This window comes from Balaenoptera musculus, chromosome 18 (genome assembly GCF_009873245.2).
Source record: "Balaenoptera musculus isolate JJ_BM4_2016_0621 chromosome 18, mBalMus1.pri.v3, whole genome shotgun sequence".
Taxonomy (NCBI): Eukaryota; Metazoa; Chordata; class Mammalia; order Artiodactyla; family Balaenopteridae; genus Balaenoptera; species Balaenoptera musculus.
Window position 1 is genome coordinate 15,779,155 of NC_045802.1, and position 26,007 is coordinate 15,805,161.

The following is a 26,007-nucleotide window of genomic DNA, read 5'->3' on the forward strand; positions in this document are numbered from 1 at the left end:
CTAGGCCCTGTGAAAAATACAAAAGAAAGTGAAGACACCGTTGATGCTTCAGGGAGTGAAACACATCAGGAACAATAGCAGAATAGCATAGAACTACGTGTTAAGCTGTATGATGAAGACTAAGGGTGCCGTTGTGTGCTTCAGGAAGGCTAACAGGAGACGTAGAATGAGAAAGTGTCACCAAGGAGGTAGAAACTGAGATGGGCATGGAAGGATTTGTATAAATGAAGAGGAGCACTGAGGTGGGATCAAGATGGTGGAGTAGGAAGATGCTCCCACGGACACTCCACAACTACAACTATGTGTGCAACAACTCTCTCTGAGAATGACCTGAAGACTAGCAGAACAGCTCTCCTACAACTAAGGATATAAAAGAAAAAACACATTGAGACAGGTAGGAGGGCAGAGATGTGGTCTCATCAGGACCCATACCCCCAACATGGCTACCCACAAATGGGAGGGGACCTCACAAACACAGAGGTTCTCCCTAAGGAGAGAGGGGTTCGAGCCCCACATCAGGCACCCCAGCCCTGGGGACCTGCACCAGGAAGATGAGCCCCCATAACAACATCTGGTTTTGAAAACCAGCAGGGCTTGTATCCAGGAGAGCAGGAGAGCTGTAAGAAACCAAGACTCTGCTCTTAAAGGGCACATGCACAAATTCACTCACTTTGAGTCCCAGGACAGAGGCAGCACTTTGCAAAGTGCCCAGGCTATATGTGAAGTACATTCATTAACTAACTTTAGGGTGAGTGCCAAAGGGGGGAAGAAACTGCCTCTGGGGAACAAAGTGCTGGCGGGCATCATTTAAAAAAATTCTCACTCTACCTAGGCTGGCCCAGTGCTGGCAGGTGCCATTTCAAAACATTTGCCATCTACCTTGCTAACACTGCTCACCCCGACCCCAGCATTCCCCTGCAGACCTGCCCTGCCCAAAGCAGCTCCTCCCAGCTGGCAGCCACCCTGCCATGTCCAGTGGGGGTCCTTGGCTGGTTATAGTCTCCCTCCTCCCAGGGTGGGAGCCCAAAGAAGCTCCCACCCTGGCGGCCAACCCCACTCACAATTGTACCTACAACTGTTGTGGTTGGGCCCCACAGCCAGCCACACTGGGGCCAGCCTTGCCCACCAGTGAATGCGCAGCAGCTGTGGCCAGGCCACACAGGCAGCTGGCTTGGGGGCCAGCCCCTTCCACTAGTGTGACTGCAGCAACTGTGGCACCGTACAACAGGAGGGGCACGTGCAGCCCACAAAGAAAACATCCCTGGCTCTGGTGACTAGCAGAGATTGCTCTCCTGGGCCCTACAGGAAACCTTCTACATAAGGCCACTTCTTCAAAACCAGAAGATGTAGCTAATCTACCTAATACACAGAAACAAATGAGGAGACAGGAATATGCTCCAAATGAAAGAACAAGACAAAACTTCAGGAAAAGAACCAACGAAATGGACATAAGTAATCAACCTGGTAAAGTGTTCAAAGTAATACCCATAAAGATACTCACCAGACTTGGAAGAAGAATGAACACAGTGAGAACTTAAACAAAGAGATAAAAAAAAGAACCAATCAGAGCTGAAGAATACAATAACTGAAAGGAACAATACAGTAGATGGAATCAAGAGCATATTAGGTGCAAAAGAATGGAAAAACAACTAGTTATGTACAAGGGAATCCCCATAAGACTGTCAGCTGATTTTTCAGCAGAAACTTTACAGGCCATAAGTGAGTGGCACAATGTATTCAAAGTACTGAGAGGGAAAAACTTATAACCACAAGAATACTCTATCTGGCAAGGTTATTGTTCAGAATTGAAGGAGCAATAAAGTTTCCCTGACAAGCAGAATCTACAGGACTTCATCACTGAACCAGTCGTACAAGAAATGTTAAAAGGACTTCTTTAAGCAAAAAAAAAAGGCCATTACTAAAAATCAGAAAATATGTAAAAGGAAAAATCTCCCTAGTAAAAGCAAACGTATAGTAAAGGCAGTGGATCAACCACTTACAAAGGTTATATAAGGTTTAAAGAGAAAAGTTGTAAAATCAACTACAACTACAATAATTAGTAGGTATACAAAATCAAAAGATGTAAAATGTATCAAAAACATAAAATGTGGAGTGGGGGGAGTAAAAATGTAGTGTTTTTAGAATGATTTGAACTTAAGTAATCAACTTAAAATAGACTGCTATACACATAGGCTTCTATACACGAACCTTAAATTAACCACAAACCAAAAACCTAATATTGAGAAAAATTAGAAAAAGGAATTCAAACATAATGCTAAAGAAAGGCATCAAATTCCAAAAGAAGAGAGCAAGAGAAGAAGGAGCATAGAAGAACTGCAAAAACAACCAGGAAATAATTAACAAAATGGTATTTAGTACAACCTATCAATTATCACTTTAAATGTAAATTCTTCAATCAAAAGACATAGGGTGACTGATGGATTAAAAAAAAAAACAAGACCCATCTATATGCTGCCTACAAGAGATTCACTTCAGATCTAAAGACACACACAGACTGAAAGTGAAGGGATACAAAAAGATATTCCATGCAAATAGAAACAAAAATTTGGGGTAGCAATACTTACATTATACAAAATAGACTTTAAAACAAAGGCTGTAGGACAGCTACATGTAAAAGAACATTCTCTAACACCATGTACAAAAACTCAAAATGGATTAAAGACCTAAATGTAAGACTGGATACTATAAAACTCCTAGAGGAAAACATAGGCAGAACACTCTTTGATGTAAATTATAGCAATAATTCTTTGGATCTGTCTCCTAAATCAAAGGAAACAAAAGCAAAAATAAATAAATGGGACCTAATTAAGCGTATAAGCTTTTGCATAGCAATGGAAACCATTGACAAAATGAAGAGACAACCTACTGAATGGGGAAAAATATTTGTAAATGACATGACTGATAAGGGGTTAATATCCAAAATATATAAGCAGCTCCTACAACTCAACATTTAAAAAAAAAAAAAAAAGGCAATTAAAAAATGGGCAGGGGCTTCCCTGGTGGCGCAGTGGTTGAGAATCTGCCTGCCAATGCAGGGGACACGGGTTCGAGCCCTGGTCTGGGAAGATCCCACATGCCGCGGAGCAACTAGGCCCGTGAGCCACAACTACTGAGCCTGCGCGTCTGGAGCCTGTGCTCTGCAACAAGAGAGGCCGCGATAGTGAGAGGCCCGCGCACCGTGATGAAGAGTGACCCCCGCTTGCCACAACTAGAGAAAGCCCTCGCACAGAAGCGAAAAGCCAACACAACCAAAAATAAATAAATAAATAAAATTTTTTAAAAAATGGGCAGAAGACCTGAATAGAGAGTTTTCCAGAGAGCACGTGCAGATGGCCAACAGGCACGTGAAAAGATGCTTAACACTGTTAATCATCAGATAAATGCAAATTAAAACCACAATGAGATATCACCTCAAACCTGTCAGAATGGCTATCATCAAAAAGAAGACAAGCCTCTTCAATAAGTGGTGCTGGGAAAACTGGACAGCTACATATAAAAGAATGAAATTAGAACACTACCTAACACCATACACAAAAATAAACTCCAAATGGATTAAAGACTTAAATGTAAGACCAGACACTATAAACTCTTAGAGGAAAACATAGGAAAAACACTCTTTGACATAAACCACAGCAAGATCTTTTTTGACCCATCTCTTAGAGTAACGGAAATAAAAACAAAAATAAACAAATGGGACTTAAACTTAAAAGCTTTTGCACAGCAAAGGAAACCATAAACAAGATGAAAAGACAACCCTCAGAATGGGAGAAAATATTTGCAAATGAAACAACGGACAAAGGATTAATCTCCAAAATATACAAACAGCTCAAGGAGCTCAATATCAAAAAAACAAACAATCCAGTTAAAAAATGGGTGGATGACCTAAATAGACATTTCACAAGAAGGACATACAGATAGCCAAGAGGCATATGAAAAGATGCTCAACATCACTAATCATTAGAGAGATGCAAATCAAAACTACAATTAGGTATCACCTCCTGCCAGTCAGAATGGCCATTATCAAAAAATCTAGAAACAATAAATGCTGGAAAGGGTGTGGTGAAAAGGGAACCCTCCTGCACTGTTGGTGGGAATGTAAATTGATACAACCACTATGGAAAACAGTATGGAGGTTCCTTAAAAAACTAAAAATAGAACTACCATATGACCCAGCTATCCCACTACTGGGCATATACCCTGAGAAAACCATAATTCAAAAAGAGACATGGGGCTTCCCTGGTGGCGCAGTGGTTAAGAATCCGCCTGCCAATGCAGGGGACATGGGTTCGAGCCCTGGTCCGGAAAGTTCCCACATGCCACGGAGCAACTAAGTTCGTGCTCCACAACTACTGAGCCTGTGCTCCAGAGCCCACGAGCCACAACTCCTGAAGCCCAGGCGCCTAGAGCCCATGCTCTGCAACAAGAGAAGCCACTGCAAAGAGAGCCCGTGCACCACAACGAAGAGTAGCCCCTGCTCACCACAACTAGAGAAAGCCCATGTGCAGCAACAAAGACCCAACACAGCCAAAAAAAAAAAAAAAAAGACATGTACCACAATGTTCATTGCAGCACTATTTACAATAGCCAGGACATGGAACCAACCTAAATGTCCATTGACAGATGAATGGATAAAGAAGATGTGGCACATATATACAATGGAATATTACTCAGTCATAAACAGAAATGAAATTGAGTTATTTGTAGTGAGGTGGATGGACCTAGAGTCTGTCGTACAGAGTGAAGTAAGTCAGAAAGAGAAAAACAAATACCGTATGCTAACACATATATATGGAATCTAAAAAAATATATATATGGTACTGATGAACCTAGTTGCAGGGCAGGAATAAAGAGGTAGACATAGAAAATGGACTTGAGAACATGGGGTGGGAGGGCAAAGCTGGGGCGAAGTGAGAGTAGCATCGACATATATACACTACTGAATGTAAAATAGTTGGCCGGTGGGAAGGAGCAGCATAGCACAGGGATATCGGCTCGGTACTTTGCGATGACCTAGAGGGGTGGGATAGGGAGGGTGGGAGGGAGGCTCAAGAAGGAGGGGATATGGGGACGTGTATGCATATGGCTGATTTGCTTTGTTGTGCAACAGAAACTAACACAGTATTGTGAAGCAATTATACTCCAATAAAGGTTAAAAAGAAAAAAAAAAAAAAGACAACCAATGTTGGCAAGGATGTGGAGAAAAGGGACCCTTCATACACTGTTGGTGGGAAAGTAAATTGGTGCAGTGACTGTGGCAAACAGTATGGAGGCTTCTCAAAAAACCAAAAAATAGAACTATCATGTGACCAAGCAATCCACTCCTGGGTATGTATACAGAAAAAAACCCCACTAATTCAAAAAGATACATGCACTCCAATGTTTATAGCAGCATTATTTACAATTGCCAAGATATGGAAGCAACCTAAATGTCCATCAACAGATGAATGGATAAAGAAGATGTGGCATATGAGTAGTATTCCACTGTGTGATATATAAACATAAATTATATATATATATACACACACACACACACACACACACACATATCACAGTGGAATACTACTCAGCCATAAAAAAGAACAATTTGCTATTTGCAACAACATGGATGGACTTTGAGGGTATTATGCTAAGTGAAATAAGTCAGAGTAAGACAAATACTGTATGGTATCCTTTATATGTGGAATATAAAAAATAAAACAAACTAGGGAATATAACAAAAGAAACAGACTCACAGATATAAAACAAACTAGTGGTTCCCAGTGGGGAGATGGAAGGGGGGAGGGGCAAGATAGCGGTAGGGGACTAAGAGGTACAAATTATGTATAAAATAAATAAGCTACAAGGATATATTGTATAACACAGGGAATATAGCCAATATTTTATAATAACTGTGAATGTAGTATAACCTTTAAAAATTGTGAATCACTATGTTGTCCATCTGTAACTTATATAATATTGTCCATCAACTATAATTCAATTTTAACAATCCCCCCAAATAAAACCAATTTTTAAAAACAAAGGCTGTGGGAGTTTCCTGGTGGCACAGTGGTTAAGAATCTGCCTGCCAATGCAGGGGACACGGGTTCAAGCCCTGGTCTGGGAAGATCCCACATGCCGTGGAGCAGCTAAGCCCATGTGCCACAACTACTGAGCTTGCGCTCTAGAGCCCGCAAGCCACAACTACTGAGCCCACAAGCCACAACTACTGATCCCACGTGCCACAGCTACTGAAGCCCACGTGCCTAGAGCCTGTGCTCCACAACAAGAGAAGCCACCACAATGAGAAGCCCACACACACTGCAACGAAGAGTAGCCCCCACTCGCTGCAACTAGAGAAAACCCCGTGCACAGTAACGAAGACCCAATGCAGCCAAAAATAAATAAATAAAATAAATGTATTAAAAAAAGAAAAAACAAAGGCTGTAACAAGAGACCAAAAAAAAAAAAAATTACATAATGATAAAGGGTTCAATCCAACAAGAGTATATAACACTTGTAGATATTTATGCACTCAACATAGGCATACCTAAATAGGTAAAGCTAATATTAACACACATAAAAGAAACTGACAGTAATACAATAATAGTATGGACTTTAACACCCCACTTACAGCAATGAACAGATCATCCAGGCAGAAAATCAATAAGGAAACTGGCTTTAAATGACACGTTAGGCCAAATGAACTTAATAGATATATAAAAAACATTCTACCCCAAACAGCAGAATATACATTCTTTTTAAGTGTACATGGAACACTCTTCAGGATAGATCACATGTTAGGCCACAAAACAAGTCTAAATAAAGTTAAGATTAAAATCATACCAAGCATCTTTTCTGACCACAACAATACCAAACTTGAAATTGACTATAAGAAGAAAACCAGAAAAAAAAAAAAACACAAAAAAGTGGAGACTAAACAACATGCTACTAAACAATCCAATGGGTCACTGAAGAAATCAAAGAGAAAATTTTTAAAATACCTTAAGACAAATAAAAATGGAAACACAACATTCCAAAATCTCTGGGACACAGCAAAAGGAGTTCTAAAAAGCAAGTTCATAGCAATACAGACCAAACTCAAGAAACAAGTAAAATCTCAATCTAACCTTAGCACTGAAGGAAGTAGAAAAAGAACAAACAAAGTCCAAAGTTGGTAGAATGGAAAAAATCGTGAAGATCAGAACAGAAATAGAGATTTTTTAAACATAGAAAAGATCAGTTAAACTAAGAACTGGTTCTTTGAAAAGATAAACAAAACTGACAAACCTTTATCCAGACTCATCAAGAAAAAAAAGGGAGAGGGCCCAAATGAATAGAATCAGAAATGAAAGAGAAGTTACAACTGATACCATAGAAATACAAAGGATCATATGAAACTACAGCAACAGATTGGAAAACTTAGGAGAAATAGATAAACTCCTAGAAACACACAATCTTCCAAAACAATCAGGAAGAAATAGAAAATCCAAATAGGTAGATTTCTAATAATGATATTGAATCAGTAATCAAAAAACTCCCAATAAACAAAAGTCCAGGACCAGAGAGGTTCACAGGTGAATTCTAACAAACATTTAAAGAAAAGTAAATACCTGTCCTTCATCAAAATATTCCAGACTCATTCCATGAGGCCAGCATTACCTTGATACCAAAACCAGACAAAGACACTGCAAAAAAAGAAAATTACAGGCCAATATCCTGGATGAACATAGATGCAAAAATCTTCAGTGAAACATTAACAAACCAAATTCAACAATACATTAAAAAAATCATACACCAGACCAAGTGGGATTTATTTTGGGGATGCAAAGATGGTTCAACATCTGCAAATGAAATTAATGTGATACACCATGTTAACAAAGGATAAAAATCATGATCATCTCCATAGATACAGAAAAAGCATTTGACAAAATTTAATACCCATTTATAATAATAAAAAAAAAAAACTCCCAGCAAAGTGGGTATAGAGGAAACATACCTCAACAAGATAAAAAGACCATATGTAATAAACCCACAGCTAATATCATACTCAGTGTTGAAAAGTTGAAAACTTTTCCTTAAGATCAGGAACAAGACAAGGATGCCTACTCTTGCTGCTTTTATTCAACCAAGTATTAGAAGTCCTAGCCCCAGCAATTAGACAGTAAAAAGAAATAAAACACATCTAAATTGGAAAGGAAGAAGTAAAACTGCCACTGTTTGCTGATGACATGGTACTACATATAGGAGATGCTAAAGACTCCACCAAAAAACTATTCAAATAAATGAATTCAGTGAAGTTGCAGGATACAAAATTAATGTATAGAAATCTGTTGCATTTCAATACACTAATAATGAACTATCAGAAAGATAAATTAAGAAACTCCCATTTAAAATTGCATCAAAAAGAATAAAATACTTACGAATAAGTTTAACGAAGAAAGTGAAAGACCTGCACTCTGAAAACTATAATACATTGATGAATGAGGTAAACGTGATACAATTAAATGGAAAGGTATACTGTGCTCATGGATTGGAAGAATTCATATTGTTAAAATGTCCATGCTACTACCCAAAGCAATATACAAATTCAATGTAATCCCTATCGAAATACCAATAGCATATTTCACAGAACTAGAATCCTAAAATTTGTGTGGAACCACAAAAGACCCCAAATAGCCAAAGTAATCTTTAAAAGAACAAAACTGGAGGTATCAGTTTTTCTGACTTCAAACTGTATCACAGAGTTATAGTATTCAAAACAGTATGTTACTGGAACAAAAACAGAAACATAGATCAATGGAACAGAATAGAGAGGCCAGAAATAAATCCACACACTTATGGTCAATTAATCTACAACAGAGAAAATAAGAATATACAAAGTGGAAAAGACAGTCTCTTCAATAAGCAATGTTGGAAAAACTGGACAGTTACATGCAAAAGAATGAATCTGGACCACTACCTTATACGATATATGACAATAAAGTTAAAATGGATTAAAAATTTGAATGTAAGATCTGAAACCGTAAAACTTCTAGAAGAAAGCATAGGCAGTCAGCTCTTTGACTTTGATCTTAACGATACCTTTATGGATCCGTCTCCTCAGGCAAGGACAACAAAAGCAAAAATAAACAAGTGGGACTACATCAAACTAAAATGCTTTTGCACAGTGAAGGAATCCTGCAATAAAATGGAAAGATAATCTATTGAATGGGAGAAGATACTTGTAAATTATGTATCCAATAGAGGTTAATATCCAGAATATAAAAATAACTCATACAACTTAAAAAAGAAACATCAAAAAAAGAAACATCCAATTGAAAAATGGGCAGAGGACCTAGAACAGACATTTTTCTAAAGAAGACATACAGACAGCCAACAGGCACATGAAAAAATGCTCAACATTACTAATCATCAGGGAAATGCAATTCAAAACCGGAACATCACCTCATACCGGTCAGAATGACTATTATCAAAAGGACAAAAAATAACGTTGGTGAAGGTGTGGAAAAAAAGAAACCCTCTTTCACTGTTGGTGGGAATGTAAATTGGTGCAGCCACTATGGAAAACAGCATGGAGGTTCCTCAAAAAATTAAAAATAGAACTACCACATGATTGAACAATTCCACTTCTGGGTATTTATCCAAAAAAAAAAAAATCAACAACAACGCTAATTCGAAAAGATATATGCACCCCTATGTTCACTGTAGCATTATTTACAATAGCCAAGATACGGAAGCAACCTAAGTATCCATCAATAAAGAAAGTGTGAGGTATATATATATGCACATGTATGTATATATGAATATTATCCAGAACAAGAATGAAATCTTTCATTTGTGACAACATGGATGGACTTAGAAGGTATTATGCTAAGTGAATTAAGTCAAAGAAAGACAAATACTGCATGATTTCACTTACATGTGGAATCTAAAAAACAAATGAACATAACAAAACAGAAGCAGGCTCATAGATACAAAGAACAAACTGGTGGTTGGCAGGGGATAGGAGGATGGGTGAAATAGGTGAAGGGGATTAAGAGGCACAAACTTCCAGTTATAAAATAAATAAGTCATGGGGATGTAATATACAGAATAGGGAATATAGTCAATAACGTTGTAATAACTTTAAATGGTGACAAATGGTAACTAAACTTACGGTGATCATCTCACAATGTATATAAATGTCAAATCACTATGTTGTACACCTGAAACTAATATAATATTGTATGTCAATTATACTTCAATTTTTAAAAAAGAGGAGCTCTGTAAAGAGAATCCAGTTCAGACAGGGCACTGACAGGGCAGGGCTGGAGGAGGGGAAAGACCAGCAAAAACAGGAAGCAGAAATCAGAGTGCTGTGTTCCAAGGGCCACAGGGGACCCAGTCTACCTGGCATGGAGACAGCAGGCCGTGTTACTAATGTGAATAAGCTCAGGTATGATAGGGCTATATCTTGAGAATTCAAGACCCAGGAAAATAAGAAGGAAGTTGTTGAAGATTATAGTGGAGCATTTCCTAGGTGATAAAGTTGGCCTGGTAATTATCACATCTAACATTTATTTAGTGATGTATAACTCACAAAGCAACTTCACATATATTACCTAATTCAATCCTCACAACACTTGAGATGTAACCTTTATTTTACAGATAAGAATATTGAGCCAAAAGGACTTCCCTGGCAGTCCAGTGGTTAAGACTCCACGCTTCCACTGCAGGGGGCATGGGTTCAATCCCTGGTTGGGAAACTAAGATCCCGCATGCCTCACAGCCAGAAAAAAAAAGAATATTGAGCCAGAGATATTAACTAGCTTTGACCGTGGGTACACAGTGTGTCTTCTGGTCTAGCTACAGCTTTTTACAATGAGAGCAGTATTTCAGGATGCATATTGCAGGACCCTATATACTGCCCTGTATAAGGAGACAGAAAAGGTAAGGAGACCATTGTAGAAGTCTAGGCATGAGCAAATGAGGTCCTGGACCAGGTAGTGGCAATGGGAACAGACAGGAAGGGAGCGAGTGAAGAGAGATTCCAGTGCTATCATCAGCAGGAATTGGTGACTAACTGGATTTAGGGGGCCACGGGCAAAGAGAGAATCAAAGATGACACCAAATTTGAAAGCCTGAGTAAGAGAATGCTGGTGCCATTTGCAGAAGCAGATGAAAAGTTCATTGGATAAAATTGGATTGACAACTGTGTTTGAATTGCTGGGGTAAAAGGAATGCCCACATTGCAGCTCCTGCGTCTACCACGTGTATGGGGCTCATAAATATGTGTCAAGTGAATGAAAGAAGATATTATAGTTTAAAGTAGGGGAATGGATGTGCAGAACCAAGAATAGAGTATGTGTGGAGATAAGAACAGAAAGCCAGGGATGAGGCCTGGGGGGAAGTGCCCCCTCCTGGGGGTCAGGGGAGTAAAAAGAAGGAAGAGGAGAGGTAATAGGAGAACTAGAGACCAAAGCCTGAGAAAGAATCTTAAAAGTTTATATTTCTTACACCCATGAAGGAAGCTTTCCTGTTGCTCCAGGAAAGGTTTGTAGTGTTAACCATTTCTTCACCATTTAAGAAAACTGACTATTTGGTCCCAAAGAGATTCCTCCCCAATCCATACACCCCTGCATTGTCTCTCACAGTGCAGTCCCACAGGATATCTGAGTTAGAATCACCTGAGACATTGCGAAGTCTAGAGATTCCTGGGCCCCTTTCCAGATTTCCTGAATCACACTTTGGGGGTATAACTTAGGAATCTGCATCTTTACCAGTCTCTAGGTGATTTTCATGCACATTAAAATTTCAGAATCAGTGCCATATAACAAAAATGACCAAGAAGAAGAGAATATGGCTAAAAGTGACCAGATACATGAATTTAAAACTCTGATAGATTCCTGGGAACATGCTTGGCATCTGTGGAAAAGTGAAAGGCAAGGCACCACTCTGAACTGAAAATATATTCTGGAAAACTATTTCCCCTGAAAACTATTTTGAACAAATAAATTTAACTCTTGACTCAAATCCAAACCCAGGGACACCAAGTTGGATGGCAAGCAGAAAGCAACACAGCCTCTCCCTGTGGTGAGTGATGGTGTGGGGAGGGCAACATGCTGATTTGACACTGAGATTTAAAACAAACACTAGAATTTTCAGTTTCCATGCTTTCTCTTACCCCACAGTTTTTGGAAGCAGAACAGAAAAAGACAGGCTTTCGTTGCATTATTATTTGTACTTTTAGATCATTTCCATTGCCTTTTCCAACACCTGAATGAAATTAAAAAGTTAGGCTGGTTAGAGCAAAGATCAAAATGTCTCACCAATTAACAATACGGATTAAAAAGAGAAAAAAGTATCCCAGCTAACAATGTGTCAATATTGAATCATTTGGCTCTTGCATGTATTTTGTCTTTGAGAGACAAGGCTTCAAGTTCAGTTCTGTCCCCTAAAGCAGAATTTATAAGGCTGGAGAAAAAAAAAAAAGACATTGTTCAGCTTCTAAGATTTAGAATCTCATCACTTCACCTTCATAGAAAAAAAAAAAAAAATTAGGGAAGGGGACGTGCAACCTTTCTTGTTGATGTGTTGCTTTCTTCAGACTTCTAATTGTGATGTTTCTTAATAATAGTCTAAATTCCTCTTGCCCTAGTTTAAATCCAGTTTATGGAAAATACAGGAGAGCTGTATCCAAACATTCCTGCTATGTTCAGCATATATTTACAGACAAATGGTTTCTTCCCCCCCTTTTTTTTTTCAATTTAATTGACCCACTTACTTCAGCATTTCATCAAAGGGCTGGTTTCTCAAGCCTCCAATTAATTTTTCCGGCTTTCCTTTCCACCCTGCATGTTTCACTTAAATATGCACAGAACTAAAGGACAGAACTAAAACAAATACTCTAATAAAGTCGTATATCCATCATTCTTAATTGTTATATTAAGTTTGTTTTGTGTTCATTTAATTTTGTTCTCACTAACACAATTTGTCATGAGGAATCATGGTTTCTTTGCCTCAGTTCCCTCTGTCCCATCCACCTGCAGAACTTCCTTCTACTGATGTCAACCAGAAGTCAGTGAAATGTAGAGCTAAACGAAGTCAAACACTTACCAGATGACAGGAAAAGGGCATTGCTTTATGAGCTTAAATTAATTCCCACACAATTTAAAATTTTTAAAAATAATTTAAGTATATTTGCATGATTTAAAAATAAAAGGGGGCTTCCCTGGTGGCGCAGTGGTTGAGAGTCTGCCTGCCAATGCAGGGGACACGGGTTCGAGCCCTGGTCTGGGAAGATCCCACATGCCGCGGAGCAACTAGGCCCATGAGCCACAATTACTGAGCCTGCGCGTCTGGAGCCTGTGCCCCGCAACAAGACAGGCCACGATAGTGAGAGGCCCGTGCACCGTGATGAAGAGTGGCCCCCACTTGCCGCAACTAAAGAAAGCCCTCGCACAGAAATGAAGACCCAACACAGCCGTAAAATAAATAAATAAATAAATAAATAAAATAAAAAATCTTTTAAAAATAAATAAATAAAAGGTATAAAAGGCATGAAGTGAAAAGTCTCCATTTTCCTTATCTCCCACCTGTTTAGTTCTCCAGCCCCAAACAGATAACCCCTATTACTAGTTTCTAGTTCTTTATGCATGTATAGTCAAATATGAATATATATTCTCCCAGAGGTTTTATATATGTATATACACATGAACAAATATATTCTCCTTCTGTTTTACAGAAATTGTTGCATGCCATAGCACTGTCCTGTACACGCATTTTTTAACACGTCAAAAATGTTAACTTATTACTAAGGAACCAGTAAAATGCTACAGCTGTTTCAAAGTACTGCACATTTATGGGCAGATAAGGAATGATGAAATGAATTTACACATAAATACAAAACAGGTCAATAATCAGTTGCATTCTGCTAGACACAGCTAATTTGCATTTTTATGTACAAAAATTATTTGCATTATTATCAGTTTTCTACAACTTAGAGTTGTAAAATAGCTTAAAGACCATGAGAGGTGAAGGTAACCCTGGAGGTGGGCCTAGAGAAGATACTGCCCATTTCAGAATCTATCACGCTTCCTGACAGTCTGTTGTGATCATAATCTCAAAGGAAGATTGTTCTTTAGGGGTTTTTTTTTTCTTTGCTGTTCTTTCATTTGAAACATACTCCTTTGTCTTCTCATTTTGTTGACCTTTCTCTGTCTCTGTGAAGTTAAGTGGATCAGTCACCCATCCCAGTCGTGAAGGCGTGCCCTTGTGCAGGACTATGCGCTCCGCGTATGCTCAGCGGCTTTGGTGGGAGAAGTGAGCACAGGTCCCATCTGCCCCTGGGGTGCGGTGGCAGCCGCCACCCTGGTGGGAAGCGGGGCTGGAGATGGAGGGGCTAGAGCCGGAGCCAGGTGCGACCCTGTGTGTGAGAGAGACGGCAGTCTCCACCTGGGTTTGGGATGCAGCAGGGGCTCAAGGGTTTGGGGCTGCACTTCTGTGCTGGTTTTACATTTTCCCCACTGCGCACCCTTGGTTAGAGGCTGGGTCAGGGCCGGAGGGGTTGGTGCCTCACTACCGAGCTGCTTTCTTTCCTGCTGGCAATGTCAGCCCCTGCCCTGGCGTAGTTTCACTCCTACATGTGGGCAGTGACCGAGCACCGGCCAAGGCTGCTTTCTCCCTGGTCAGAGTTCTCAGGCTGCAGCGTCTGCCAGGACGGGGGTATAAGCAACCGCTCTCTGAGTGAGGTCTCAGTGTTTCACAGCCTCCCATGAGCCCCACTGGCTTTCAACGCAGCTAAGGGGACTCATCCTTCTGGTGTCAGACCCCAGGGCTGGAGTGCCAAACGTGTGGCTTAAACCCCTTGCTCCCCAGGGAGGCTCCCCAAGCCCGCGACACCCCCCTCCACGTCTCTGTCCCCCACCAAGGGTGCAGGTCTCGACCAGATCACTTCTCCTCCCTTCCTACCAGCCTCCATGTGGATTTTTCTTTACAGCCTCGGCCGTAGAAGGGCCTTTCCGCCAGCCTCCAGGTAGCTCCACAAGTAGTTGTATTTTTGATGTGTTCGTGGGGGGAGGTAAGCTCAGCGTTCTCCTACTCCACCACCTTGATCTCCCTCAAAGGGGAGAATTCTTATTCCAAAAGAAGGCTGCTGTCACTGGGTTTGGCCTGCTTATTTACGTGGGTGCAGCAAGAATTTTAGCGTACCAGGCAGGCCTTTGTAAGTTGGTTCTGCCAGCCGAGGCCCACACCGTAAGAACAGCTGCAAAGGGCACAACTTTCTGCCTGGAAGCCTTTATGAGGGATCTCACATTAGACTTTTAAAATCCTCTGTTTTATGTTAGCCTGAGACGAGGAAATCAAACCCATAAAACTCTCCACCAGTTTTCACCTGCAGTACTTATAAATTTGTGTTAGTTCCTCTGTTCTCTACATCTGCACTTTACAGTTTTAACTAAACAATATCTCCACAGAGGTTAAGTTAAATTCAAAATACGAAGAGAGAAGTCACAGTCTTAGGATATGATATCAGACTGGGACAATATATGAAATGCTAGAACTTATTAAAACCATTTTTAAGCTTAGAAGTTTGAGAAACTATTCCTATTCTCATTGTTCATGTTAGAGAAATGCATCAAAACTCCATCAGACTAAATGCCTATTTGCCTGTTTGGAATAGTTTAATACTCACAGAGGTTTGTATAGATACTGTTATAGGGTTACCTCGGAGATACTGTGGGTTCGGTTCCAGACCACTGCAATACAGCGAATATCGGAACAAAGCGAGTCACACGAACTTTTTTGCTTTCCCAGTGCATATAAAAAGTTATGTTTACACTATACTGTAGTCTATTTAGTGTGCAATAGCATTATGTCTAAAAAAAACAATGTACATACCTTCATTAAAAAATACTTGATCGGGACTTCCCTGGTGGCGCAGTGGTTAACAATCCACCTGCCAGTGCAGGGGACACGAGTTCGACCCCTGGCCCAGGAAGATCCCACATGCCACGGAGCAACTAAGCCCATGCGCCGCAACTACTGAGCCTGCACACCTAGAGCCCGCGAGCCACAACTACTGAGCCCACGTGCCACAACTACTGAGCCTGCGCACCTAGAGCCCGTGCTCCGCAACAAGAGAAGCCACTGCAATGAGAAGCCCGCGCACCGCAACAAAGAGTAGCAACTAGAGAAAGCCTGCAAGCAGCAACGAAAACCCAATGCAGCCAATAAATAGATACATAAAATTCTAACACAAACCATTAAATAAAAAAAACTTGATTGCCACATTGCTAAAAAAAAAATTGCTCACCATCATCTGACAACTCAGAATTGTCACAAACCTTTAATTTTTTGAACAAGTGCAACATCTGTGAAGTGCAATAAAGCAAAGAGCAATAAAACGAGGGATGCCTGGATTCCCACTGTTAACCAAGAGGACCCTGAGGGAGAGGATACACTCAGGTACGAAACAGGCTCTCACGCCACCAACTTGGTTTTAGAGCTGAGTTTCAATTTCCTAGAGAAAGACACTGCTCCGACAGCCACCTGGGTTGCCTCTCACACCGCACTTCCTGCAGGAAAGGATGGGGAGCAAGGCACTGCTGTCCCTTCCCACCCACCAGCTGCCGGGCAAGGGCAAGCCTGGCTCTGCCCCGGGGCCGTCTGAAGGCAGGTGGTGTTCTGAGCGACGCTCCACTCCAGCCCCGTCCCTCATACGTGACACACGCACATCACAGTGAGAATGGACCTCACAGAGAACTCTGCAGCCCACAAAGCCTCCGCACAAACAGTCGCTCCTTTATACACACAGGCAGCCTCCTGCTGGGACGGGCTGTGTTTCCAGGGTCTGCCTGCACAACGCTTGTTTGGAAATCTAGACCAAAATCTCCCACAGAAACCATGCTGCTGGGCTGAAGTTCGTTTCCAGAAGCCAGAAACCCATGCAATCTGCTCGTCGTAACTTTCACAATTCCTCACCCCTGCCAAGAAGTGGCGGCCATGCGGGCGTGTGGAGAAGAAGGGAGAAATATGTAAATAATTTGGAAAAAGCATTTTATATTTTAACTAACAATTGTAATTTTTTTTTTTTGACTCTGCAGTGTTTACATACATTCTAAAGGGTTCTCTCATTTCTGAATAATTGGACGAAGCGTTAAAAAATACACGTCTAGATCTTATTTTGTGTGACTCCCCAGAGGGCTAAAAACAATGGGCTGCCTGGGTGGACACCAGCGCCCTCGCCCCGCAGCCGGGCCCGGGAGAGGCCCGGCACTCAGCACCGCCTCGTGCTGCACAAGCTGGCTGTTGCTTTAGGGAGTCAGAAGCTGCACCTCCTGCTGCACCTCTGGCGGTGAGTGAGGCCCCATCCCCTCCACACTGAGGGGTCCCTGTTTCCACCTCCCTGAGGGTGAGCTGTACAGGGAAGCTAGGCGGGTGACAGAGAAATAAAGACATGGCCTTGAGGCCCATTCCTCTCCCCTCCCTTTTCTTTCAAGTCCCAGAGGTGGACGATCTGACCGATATCTCTGCCTCTCGGGGCGATGGCAGGTCCCCTCTCTCTCCTTACCCTCCTGAAGCAAGCATCGTCAGCTCTTTTGAAGTTTATAAGGACTTTTACTCTTGGTAAGAACTGGTAACAGCCAGGGGCCTGAGAGAGCCCCCCCCAGAGGCCAGGTTTCTCCCACCCCTTTTTTGTGTTCCTGTAGGTTCAGGCAGGGAAGACCTAAGTGCTGTTCCCCTAGGAAGCTGTCCAACACTGTGGTCCGCTCTTCATCTGTGTACCTTCCTCTCCTCTGCTTACACTCAGGGGCTCCTGAAGGGCAAAGAAACACGAGCAGGGGGCCTGGCCCAAAGCAGTTCTCAGCAGTCATTTGCAAAAACAATTTGTGGCAACAAAATTCATTTGCTGTTCGGGTATTTAAGACATCCTGATGGAGTTGCTGGGGGAGAGGGGGCTATGGCGGAGGAGGGCGGGGAAAGGGAGAGACCAGGATATAAGAAAAAAGAAAAAGGTTTCTGAGAGGAGTAGGAGAGAAAATGATACAGGGATGCATCTCCCAAGACATCTCCTGAACCAGAGATGGGCGTGAGAAAGAAGTGGTCTCCAGGTCTCATGGGACCTTCCTCCCTTTAATCTCAGAGGTTCTACTCTGAAAAGGACACCCTGGGCTGAGGCCAGAGCAGCAATGAGAACAGGAGAGAGAACAGGAGAAAGGGAAGGGGGGATGGAGCCCCCCAAATTGGTGATGGGAAAGGAAAGGAGAGGACACCTAAGCAGTGGTAATGTGGCCACAGCAGCGCTGGGCTGATGGGCAGTTCCAGGGGGAGGGGTTTATACCTGAGGCTACACAAAAAGACAGCTATGCGTTGGGACTGTCTCTGTATATAACCATGAGAAAACCCTCCCGAATAGTAAGAACATTGGCCCTCCCGCCAATTCTCCAATTATACATAAAGCACTTACCATGAATTGAATAAATAACGATATTTTTAATCGTGAGTTTTTTCATTGGAGGAAGAGTCAAGTTGTAGGTATTTTTCACCATTGCAAAATATCCAACAAATCTGTTCTGCAAAACGACAGAAGTCTCGATTTAAGTGGAGGTAAAAAAGTCCTGATTTTTTTAAGGAAAATAATAGATGAAGGAAACATTGATCGGGTGCCGTTATGTAACTAGGCATTTGTTGCCTCATGACTAAATATCTACCTTAGAAAAAAATACTGAATGAAGAGCAACAGGGAAGGAACAGGAAAGGAGCCAGGTGTTGCTTAGGGGCTGCTGGGACTGAGAGAGCCAACAGAACAGCTAGGACAACATCACAGCAAGATGCCATCAACTGCACATGTGGGAGAGGTGGGTCTGGGGTAGAAGCTTCATTGTGGCTGAGTTAAAGGAAGGTCTGTGCTTTGGGGAGGAGTAGCCTCCTTGGCATGAGAGCAGGGAAGAGGTAAAAGCTCAGGGGGAGAGCTCCATAGGCCAGCAGCACATTCACATCCTTCTCCAGTCCCAGCCAGTGAGCATCTCTCCACTTCCCATGTACCCAGCGCCATTTCTGCAAGGAAGCCTGGGGATTCTCTTAGCCTAGTCCCATCTCCTGTGGCAAGCCGTTCACAAGGGCTCTCCTTTCTTCTAGAAGTTAAGAAGAGTTCTGGTACAGAATCAACCGGACTGAAAAGTTCATAGACTCTTCCCCACCCGTTGGGAAGTGTTAATAAAATTAACCACCATCCTCTGCATTGGAAAGGACCAGTCAAGCTCTTAACTCAGGGGTGGATGAAATGTATGCAGTGCATTGAATGGCCACACTGCAGGGTCAGGAGGGGATGGTGTCTGAGAATTACTGCCGCGCACACAGGGAACTCTGTCCTGGGGCCTCGCCAACACAGCCCTCCAGCCTGAGGCCGGGTCCCTGCACTGCTAGCCCAGTGAGTCAGAAGAGACTCAGCTGCAGCTTAGGGTGTGCCAGTCCTGGAGTAAGTTAGAGACACTGCACATGACTGCAGAGGAAATGGGGAAGGGAAGATGTGCCTGAAGGAGCTACCTCTACCATCCCCTTGGCTCCTGCCACCAGATCCTTGACCTTCCACTGAAGGCTTGTAACCTACCACGGCCCTGTAGCTGCTTTTGCGCTCACTCTTCTTTCCCCTACAGCCCAAAACAACAGGCGCATGTAGCAGAAGTTAATAAAACCAACATATATTTAGTAAGCACTCACTACAGACAAAGGAGATACTATATGAGGCACTTCGGGCTGCCAGGGTGGAAAGATGGGCAAGACATGGGCCTGCAAAAAGGGTAGAGAAGACACAACTTCGAATAGCTGGAAAATAATGTAAAGCAACTTAGTCCCTAAAAGGAACACAAAGGGCTGTAAGAACTCCTGAGAAAGCAGGGGACTACTTCAGGCTGGGAGGGCAAAGGGACTCCAGGACAAGGGGCCCTCGTGAGCACGTGGGTGTAAAGTATAAGCAGGCTGGGAAACAGCAAACAATCCAAACGCGTTAGAGCGTGTGAATGCACACAGTGGAAGAAGCGGTTGGAAAAATCAAATCCAGGTTGGGAGTGCCAGGTTAAAACATATTTGTTGCCATTGGCAGTCAGAGGCCATTATGGATTTTGAGCGTGCAATGGCATGATTCGAGCTGGGCTTCAATAAGTTGATGTATTACTTATAGCCTATGGCTATCTTTTTTTTTTTTCTTGTGTTGCTTGAGTTTGGCAGAAAAGTAAGAATGGATAAGGCTGAGCTCTTTGATCCCAAATGAAATGTCTAGAGCCAGCAGGTACAGTGTTCTGCTAACTAGGCCAAGGGTATCAGCTTTCATCACTTCACTCAAAGAAAACTTCCTTCATGGCCACATCCACATTTACTTAAGAATTCCCAACCATCTCTCACTTGGGTTTGAGGGGCCGTATAGAAAAGGCAATCCAGATGAGAAGCTGTACACAGGATGGGAAATAATAGGCTTTGGAGTCTGAAAGATCTGGATTTGAGTTCTTACTTCAAAAAGTTAGTTTCCCTGAACCTCGATTTCCCAGTCTATAAAATGGGAATCATAATGGTGCCCACTCATTGAGTTATTGAGAATATTATATTAGATAATGAATGCAAAACCCTTAGCAGGATTCAACAAAGTCTAGAATGTTGTAAACTCTATAGGATAAACGTCCTGGTTTCTTCAATAAACAATTTACAAGAAAAAAAAAAAAGAGAGGTGGGAAACCTATAAACTAAAAGAGACTTAAGGAGACATAGCAGCCAAATGAAATGTGTGCCCTTGTTTGGATCCTGATTGAAACAAACTAAGTTTTAAAAAGATTTTAAGATAATTATGGAAATTTAAACGAGGACTAGACATTTGATACTATTAAGGTATAATATTGTTAGATATGTCAGTGGTTTTAAGGTTTTTGTTTTTTTTTTTTTTAGAGTCTTTATGTTAGATGTCATACTAAAATGCTTAGGGGATAAGATGATCTGATGTCCGGGATTTCCTTCAAAATAATCCAAGTTTAGTGTGAAAGTGAAGCACGTGTATGTGTGTGTGTGTGTGTGTGTAGAGTGGGGAGGGAATGAATGGTTGGCCACGTGACGAAACGATTGCTGAAGCAGTGTGATGAATATAAGGGGATTTATTGTATGACTGTCTTGACTGTTTATGAAAAAGTCCATGATAAAACGTTTTAAAAGGAAAAAAAAATAAGGTAATAACATATGGGTCGCATGGGTTGTCTGAGTATTAAATGAGACAATATATGTAAAAGTACAATAGTGTCTAGTATAAAATAGGTTTTTGAAAAATGTTACTTTTCCATTTCCTTTCTCTTTTGAAGCGCAGCCCCCCTCCCACCGACTCTGTCTGTCTCTGTCTTTTTCTGTCACTGTCTGTCTCTCTCCCTTACACATGTCCACATGTGCACACCCATGCGTGCACACACACACACACAATGTTCTACAAGGGCTGAATTGCCCTAATAGGGGTTTGTGAAAGACTCAGTTCCTCTTTACATGGAAATAAAAGGCTAGTGACTTCAGGTAATCTTCAGGGGTCTGAAACCTTAGGAATTGGACCTTCCTACTTTGGGAAGGGAATCAACTCCTGAACTCTGTAAACAATAACCAATTAAAATGGGAAGCAGGGTGCTCTGGGGAGAACTCAGTGCTTGCAAAGCCAAGCAACACCTGAGGCAGGGCTCCTGGCCTCTGGAAGGGATCAAGGCCTGTCACGGGGCACCCAAGGAGAAGATGACCTAAGGAATCACCCAAGGAAGAGAGTCTAAAATGAAACCAGGTAATAGATGCCAATCTTAACCTAATTACCCAGAGTAACCCCTTTTAAAGAAAGAACACTTACCTGAGAAGGAGTTTCTATTCCCTGAAATTTACTGCTGGTGGATTTATCTGTTCGTCGTTCTCCAAAATAATAAAGGCTGTCCTATAAAAAAGGGGACAGTCCAATCATGGGTCATATGCACGTCCTTTCCTGTATAAGGCATTCTGAAGTTTCTAAGGGCACATGATTTCCTTAAGTCAGCGGTCTTTGGGCAGAGGCTATACCCGAAATAACAGAATTAACAAAGCCACATCAAGGCCTACTCTCACTCAAAGATTCATAAAGACAGGCAATTTTAGAGCTGGAAGACTTCAGAGATAATCTGGTCCTTCTTCCTATCTTTCTATTTTACAAATGGAGAAGATGAGGACCAAAAGAAAACCAAGTGACCTGCCGTGGAGATGCATGCAGCCAGTCAGAGACAGCACAGGCCTGAGCACCGGCCTCTGGCTCTGTCTAGGGCTCCAGACCAACAGCTTTCAAACTCTGTATTTATTTATTTACTTATTTTGGCCACGCCACGCAGCTTATGGGATCTTAGTTCCCTGACCAGGGACTCAACCCTCGGCAGTGAAAGCGTGGAGTCCTAACCACTGGACCTCCAGAGAAGTCCCTCAAACTTTTTATTTTTAAAGCTACAATACACATTCATAAACCTGGGAGATACACACACACACATACACACGCACTCTCTCTCTCACACACACACAGAACTGTAACAAAAGTTTCACAAACAATACTTACCTTTTGATATTTCCTATTCAAATCGATTCCATTTTATTTAAAAAATGCGAGTGACAACCCAATAAGTTGATTTCACAACTCACTGATAAACTGTGATCCACAGTGTGAAAAACACTGTCCTAGAGCATCCATTTTCCTAAACCTGTGTGTCTCAAATTTGAAATAAAGAAGACGGTGGAATCAGGGTACTGGGCTCAGATCATAACCCCCAGCTTCTCTTATCTGGGCTGCAGGCTGAGAGAGAAGCAGAGCTGCTGGGAGCGTGCCCTGTAAGAGGTGACTTTTCAGCAAGATCATGGCAGGAAAAGAGTGGGAACCCTGCTTTAGACATAGCAACAGCCCATCCTGTCTTCTCAGAAATTTCCAGAGGGCACAGGCCCCATAGATGTGCAAAGATAATAACATCCAGGAGAGACTTTGTTCTGAGTTGGAAAACGATGCCTTTTACCTACCTAGCACTTGCAAGGATGTTCAAGGTCCTTTAGAAAATTTCCCTAACCCATCTTATTATTCTCGTGAGAAAGGAGGAAGGCCTGGAGCTGGTGGGATTATGTCAGAGCAGTTCTGGGTCTGGGGGAGGCAAGTCAAGCTTCTGTATTGCTGAGGGTTTTTTGCACTTTCACAACTTGACCTTACTCATTTCACATTAATCTGGACTCTACTGTGTCCTGTCTTTATTTAAAATATTCATATTATATCCACGATGGATTTTTTGGCATTAACTTAGATTTTTAAAATGCTGCACTAGAATATTATTTATCTTAATTACTGAGATTTTTGGCATTCCCTTAAATTTCGTGTCCAAGGTGAGCGTTTCATTGACCTCACCCTCATCCCGTCCCAAAGAAAGAGGCCCTGAGGTCAGTTACTAACTAGTGCCAGTTAAATGAGAAAGTATCCAAACCAGGCTTTCTAATAATCACCTCTCCAATCACAACTCCATTAAGTACCATGACTCAGGAATCATGTTAACATTCCCACCAGTGGGGTTTCAGAACTAGCAAATTCAATCAGCCTAAGACAGCGTTGGTAGGAGCATCTTTCATACCTCTGCAGTTGCAAATATTTCACTGGCAAGAAGGTAAGCACAGATCATAGTTCCAGTTCTTCCTAGAAAAGAAGTTAGTTCATGAACCATTGCTCATGGCAATACTTGGTATAAAACTACTCTCAGAAGTATTTAGAGTTCATTTTGGATTGATTTTCTTCCACTCTGAAAGTGCTGGTTCAAAATATTTCAATTCAGAGATAGACAAAGCCCTTACACTGCTTGCTCTGAGGTTCTACCTGGAGTTCTGTGCTAATTGTGTGCATGAATGTGCACGTGTATGTTGTTCTTGAATCATGACCCCTGGAGACTGCAGTAACAGGCAGAGGCAATGAGCTCTGCTCTAGGACTCTAAATCTAAAGAGATACCTACCAATTAAGAGCTAATTACACACCCTGTTTTCCTACTAATGTAAATAAAAGAAACTATAAAAGATAAAATGTGGACAGAACCCAAAACACCACCTAGCATTTGCCATACTTATTATTCCTTCCATTTTAGTTAGAGTTTTTTTTGTGTTACAAGACATATATTAAAGTAGAAAGAACAGAATAATGAGCCCCCATATACCTGTTCCCCAGATTCGATAATTATCATATTGTTATACTTGTTTCTTCCTTTTCTTCCCTCATCCTTCTTTCCCTCCCCCTCTCTACATGCGCCCCAGCCCCCCCCACCAGCATGTTAAAACAAATCCTTGATTTCATGTCATTTTATCCTCAAAGTCTCATGGTTTTTTTCCAATTTATATTTTTGTCCTGCCATACAAAATGTGAGTTAAAAAGTACATTGCATCTATTCTTTCTACAATGATCTGTAACTTTTGTCTTAGCCTGTATATGCTGAACTTACTTTATGTAATTCCAAACTTATCCTTTTACCTTAAGATGCACTCTATTTTCTATTCTATCCTTTTAAAAAAAATGAACCACTAAATTTATTTTGCAACCCATAGTTTGAAAAACAATATTCTAAGCCAAGTACTTCCAAAGAGGACTTTGTACCGCCCTGTGCTCTGGTAAGTAAAAGCTTATCAGAGGCTACTGACCATTAACAATCTAGCTCTCTAGCTCTCTAGCATGGATGGTTAACATTTCAATTCTGGAGGACATCTCTGAGTCTTTACAGCCCTTATATATTCCCATTTGAAAAAAAACTTGCAGATTCATGTCCCGGTGGCTATGGATAAGCACAACCACAGACAAAGAGATGCCCTCTCATCCAGTCAAGGTATGCAAGGAATCATTAAAATGATTTACGCTTGTCTTCAGTATTTTAACTTAAAACATAAACGTATATTCATTCACTAAACTTTTGCTATTGGACAAAGGTTTTAAGTTTTTAACTATGATGAAAGGAATCTACCAAAATACCTACCAGGTATATCATATTAATGATGAAATGATGATAACATTCCTCTTAAAGCCAGGAACTAAACAAAATGTCCACTATTCACTGCTTCTATTTACTATATGGCTTAGCCAGTATTGTAAGATAAGAAAAAGAAACAAAATGTATAGGGATAAAAACAGAAGAAACAAACTCTCATTATTTGCAGACTAGAAAAATCCAAGTAAATCTATAGGCTAACCCCTAAAACTAATGAAGGAGTTCAGGAAGATACAAGGCCAACACTAAGAAAAAAGCAAAAACTGATAGCTAAATAAGGGGTGTCAGTTGAAATCTTTAGAGAAATTACTAAGGAATATAAAAAGAATATGACTTCCAAGCAAATGGTGGGGGTGGGAGGAAGGAATTGTGCTGCAAAGAATTCAAGCAAACCAAAATATCAGTAAGGATATAGAAGATTTGAGTAAAACAATTAACAAGCAACCTAATGGGCACATATAGAACACTGTTCAGGACAATGCATAATACACTTTATTTTCAAGTGCACAGAAAACATTTGATAAAATTGACCAAATTCTGGGTGATAAAGCAAGTATAAATACGTCTCAAAGAACTAAAAAAAATGCATATGTTCTCTGACCACAATGCAATACAACCAGAAATGAATAACTAGAAGATAATTACAAAATCCTCATGTTTGAAAATAAGACAGTATATTTCTATATAACCCATGAGTCTAAGAAACAAGCACAATGGAAATTAGAAAATATTCTGAACTAAATAGTAATGAATATACATAAAAACTTGTGTGATGAAGCTAAATCTATTCTTAGAGGGAAATTTATAGCCTTAAACGCTAACTAGAAAAGAGAAAGGCTGAAAATCTATGAGTTAAGCATCCATCTCAAGAAGTTAGGAAAAAAACAGCAAATTAAACCAAAGAAAGTGGAAGAAAGGAAACACTAAAGTAAATGATGAAATAAAAAACAAATAATAGGGAAGATCAGTAAGGCCAAAACAGTTGGTACTTTGAAAGGACTAATA

General features: G+C 41.1%; 1 protein-coding gene across 5 annotated transcripts in view; it reads right to left on the reverse strand.

Annotated features, from left to right (window-relative positions):
• LOC118883973 (phosphatidylinositol 3,4,5-trisphosphate 3-phosphatase TPTE2-like) overlaps positions 1-26,007 on the reverse strand; it is a 97,835-nt gene that overhangs the window by 7,905 nt on the left and 63,923 nt on the right. For 4 of the 5 annotated variants that reach the window (XM_036831166.1, XM_036831167.1, XM_036831165.1 and 1 more), the window contains 4 exons: positions 23,613-23,674; positions 21,842-21,922; positions 18,449-18,554; positions 12,164-12,255 (listed from right to left, as the gene is read on the reverse strand). In XM_036831166.1, coding sequence (XP_036687061.1) covers positions 12,164-12,255; positions 18,449-18,554; positions 21,842-21,922; positions 23,613-23,674 — 341 coding nt within the window. Of the gene's footprint in view, positions 1-12,163; positions 12,454-18,448; positions 18,555-21,841; positions 21,923-23,612; positions 23,675-26,007 lie in introns of those variants that run through there. The other variant, XM_036831169.1, reaches the window with a different exon arrangement.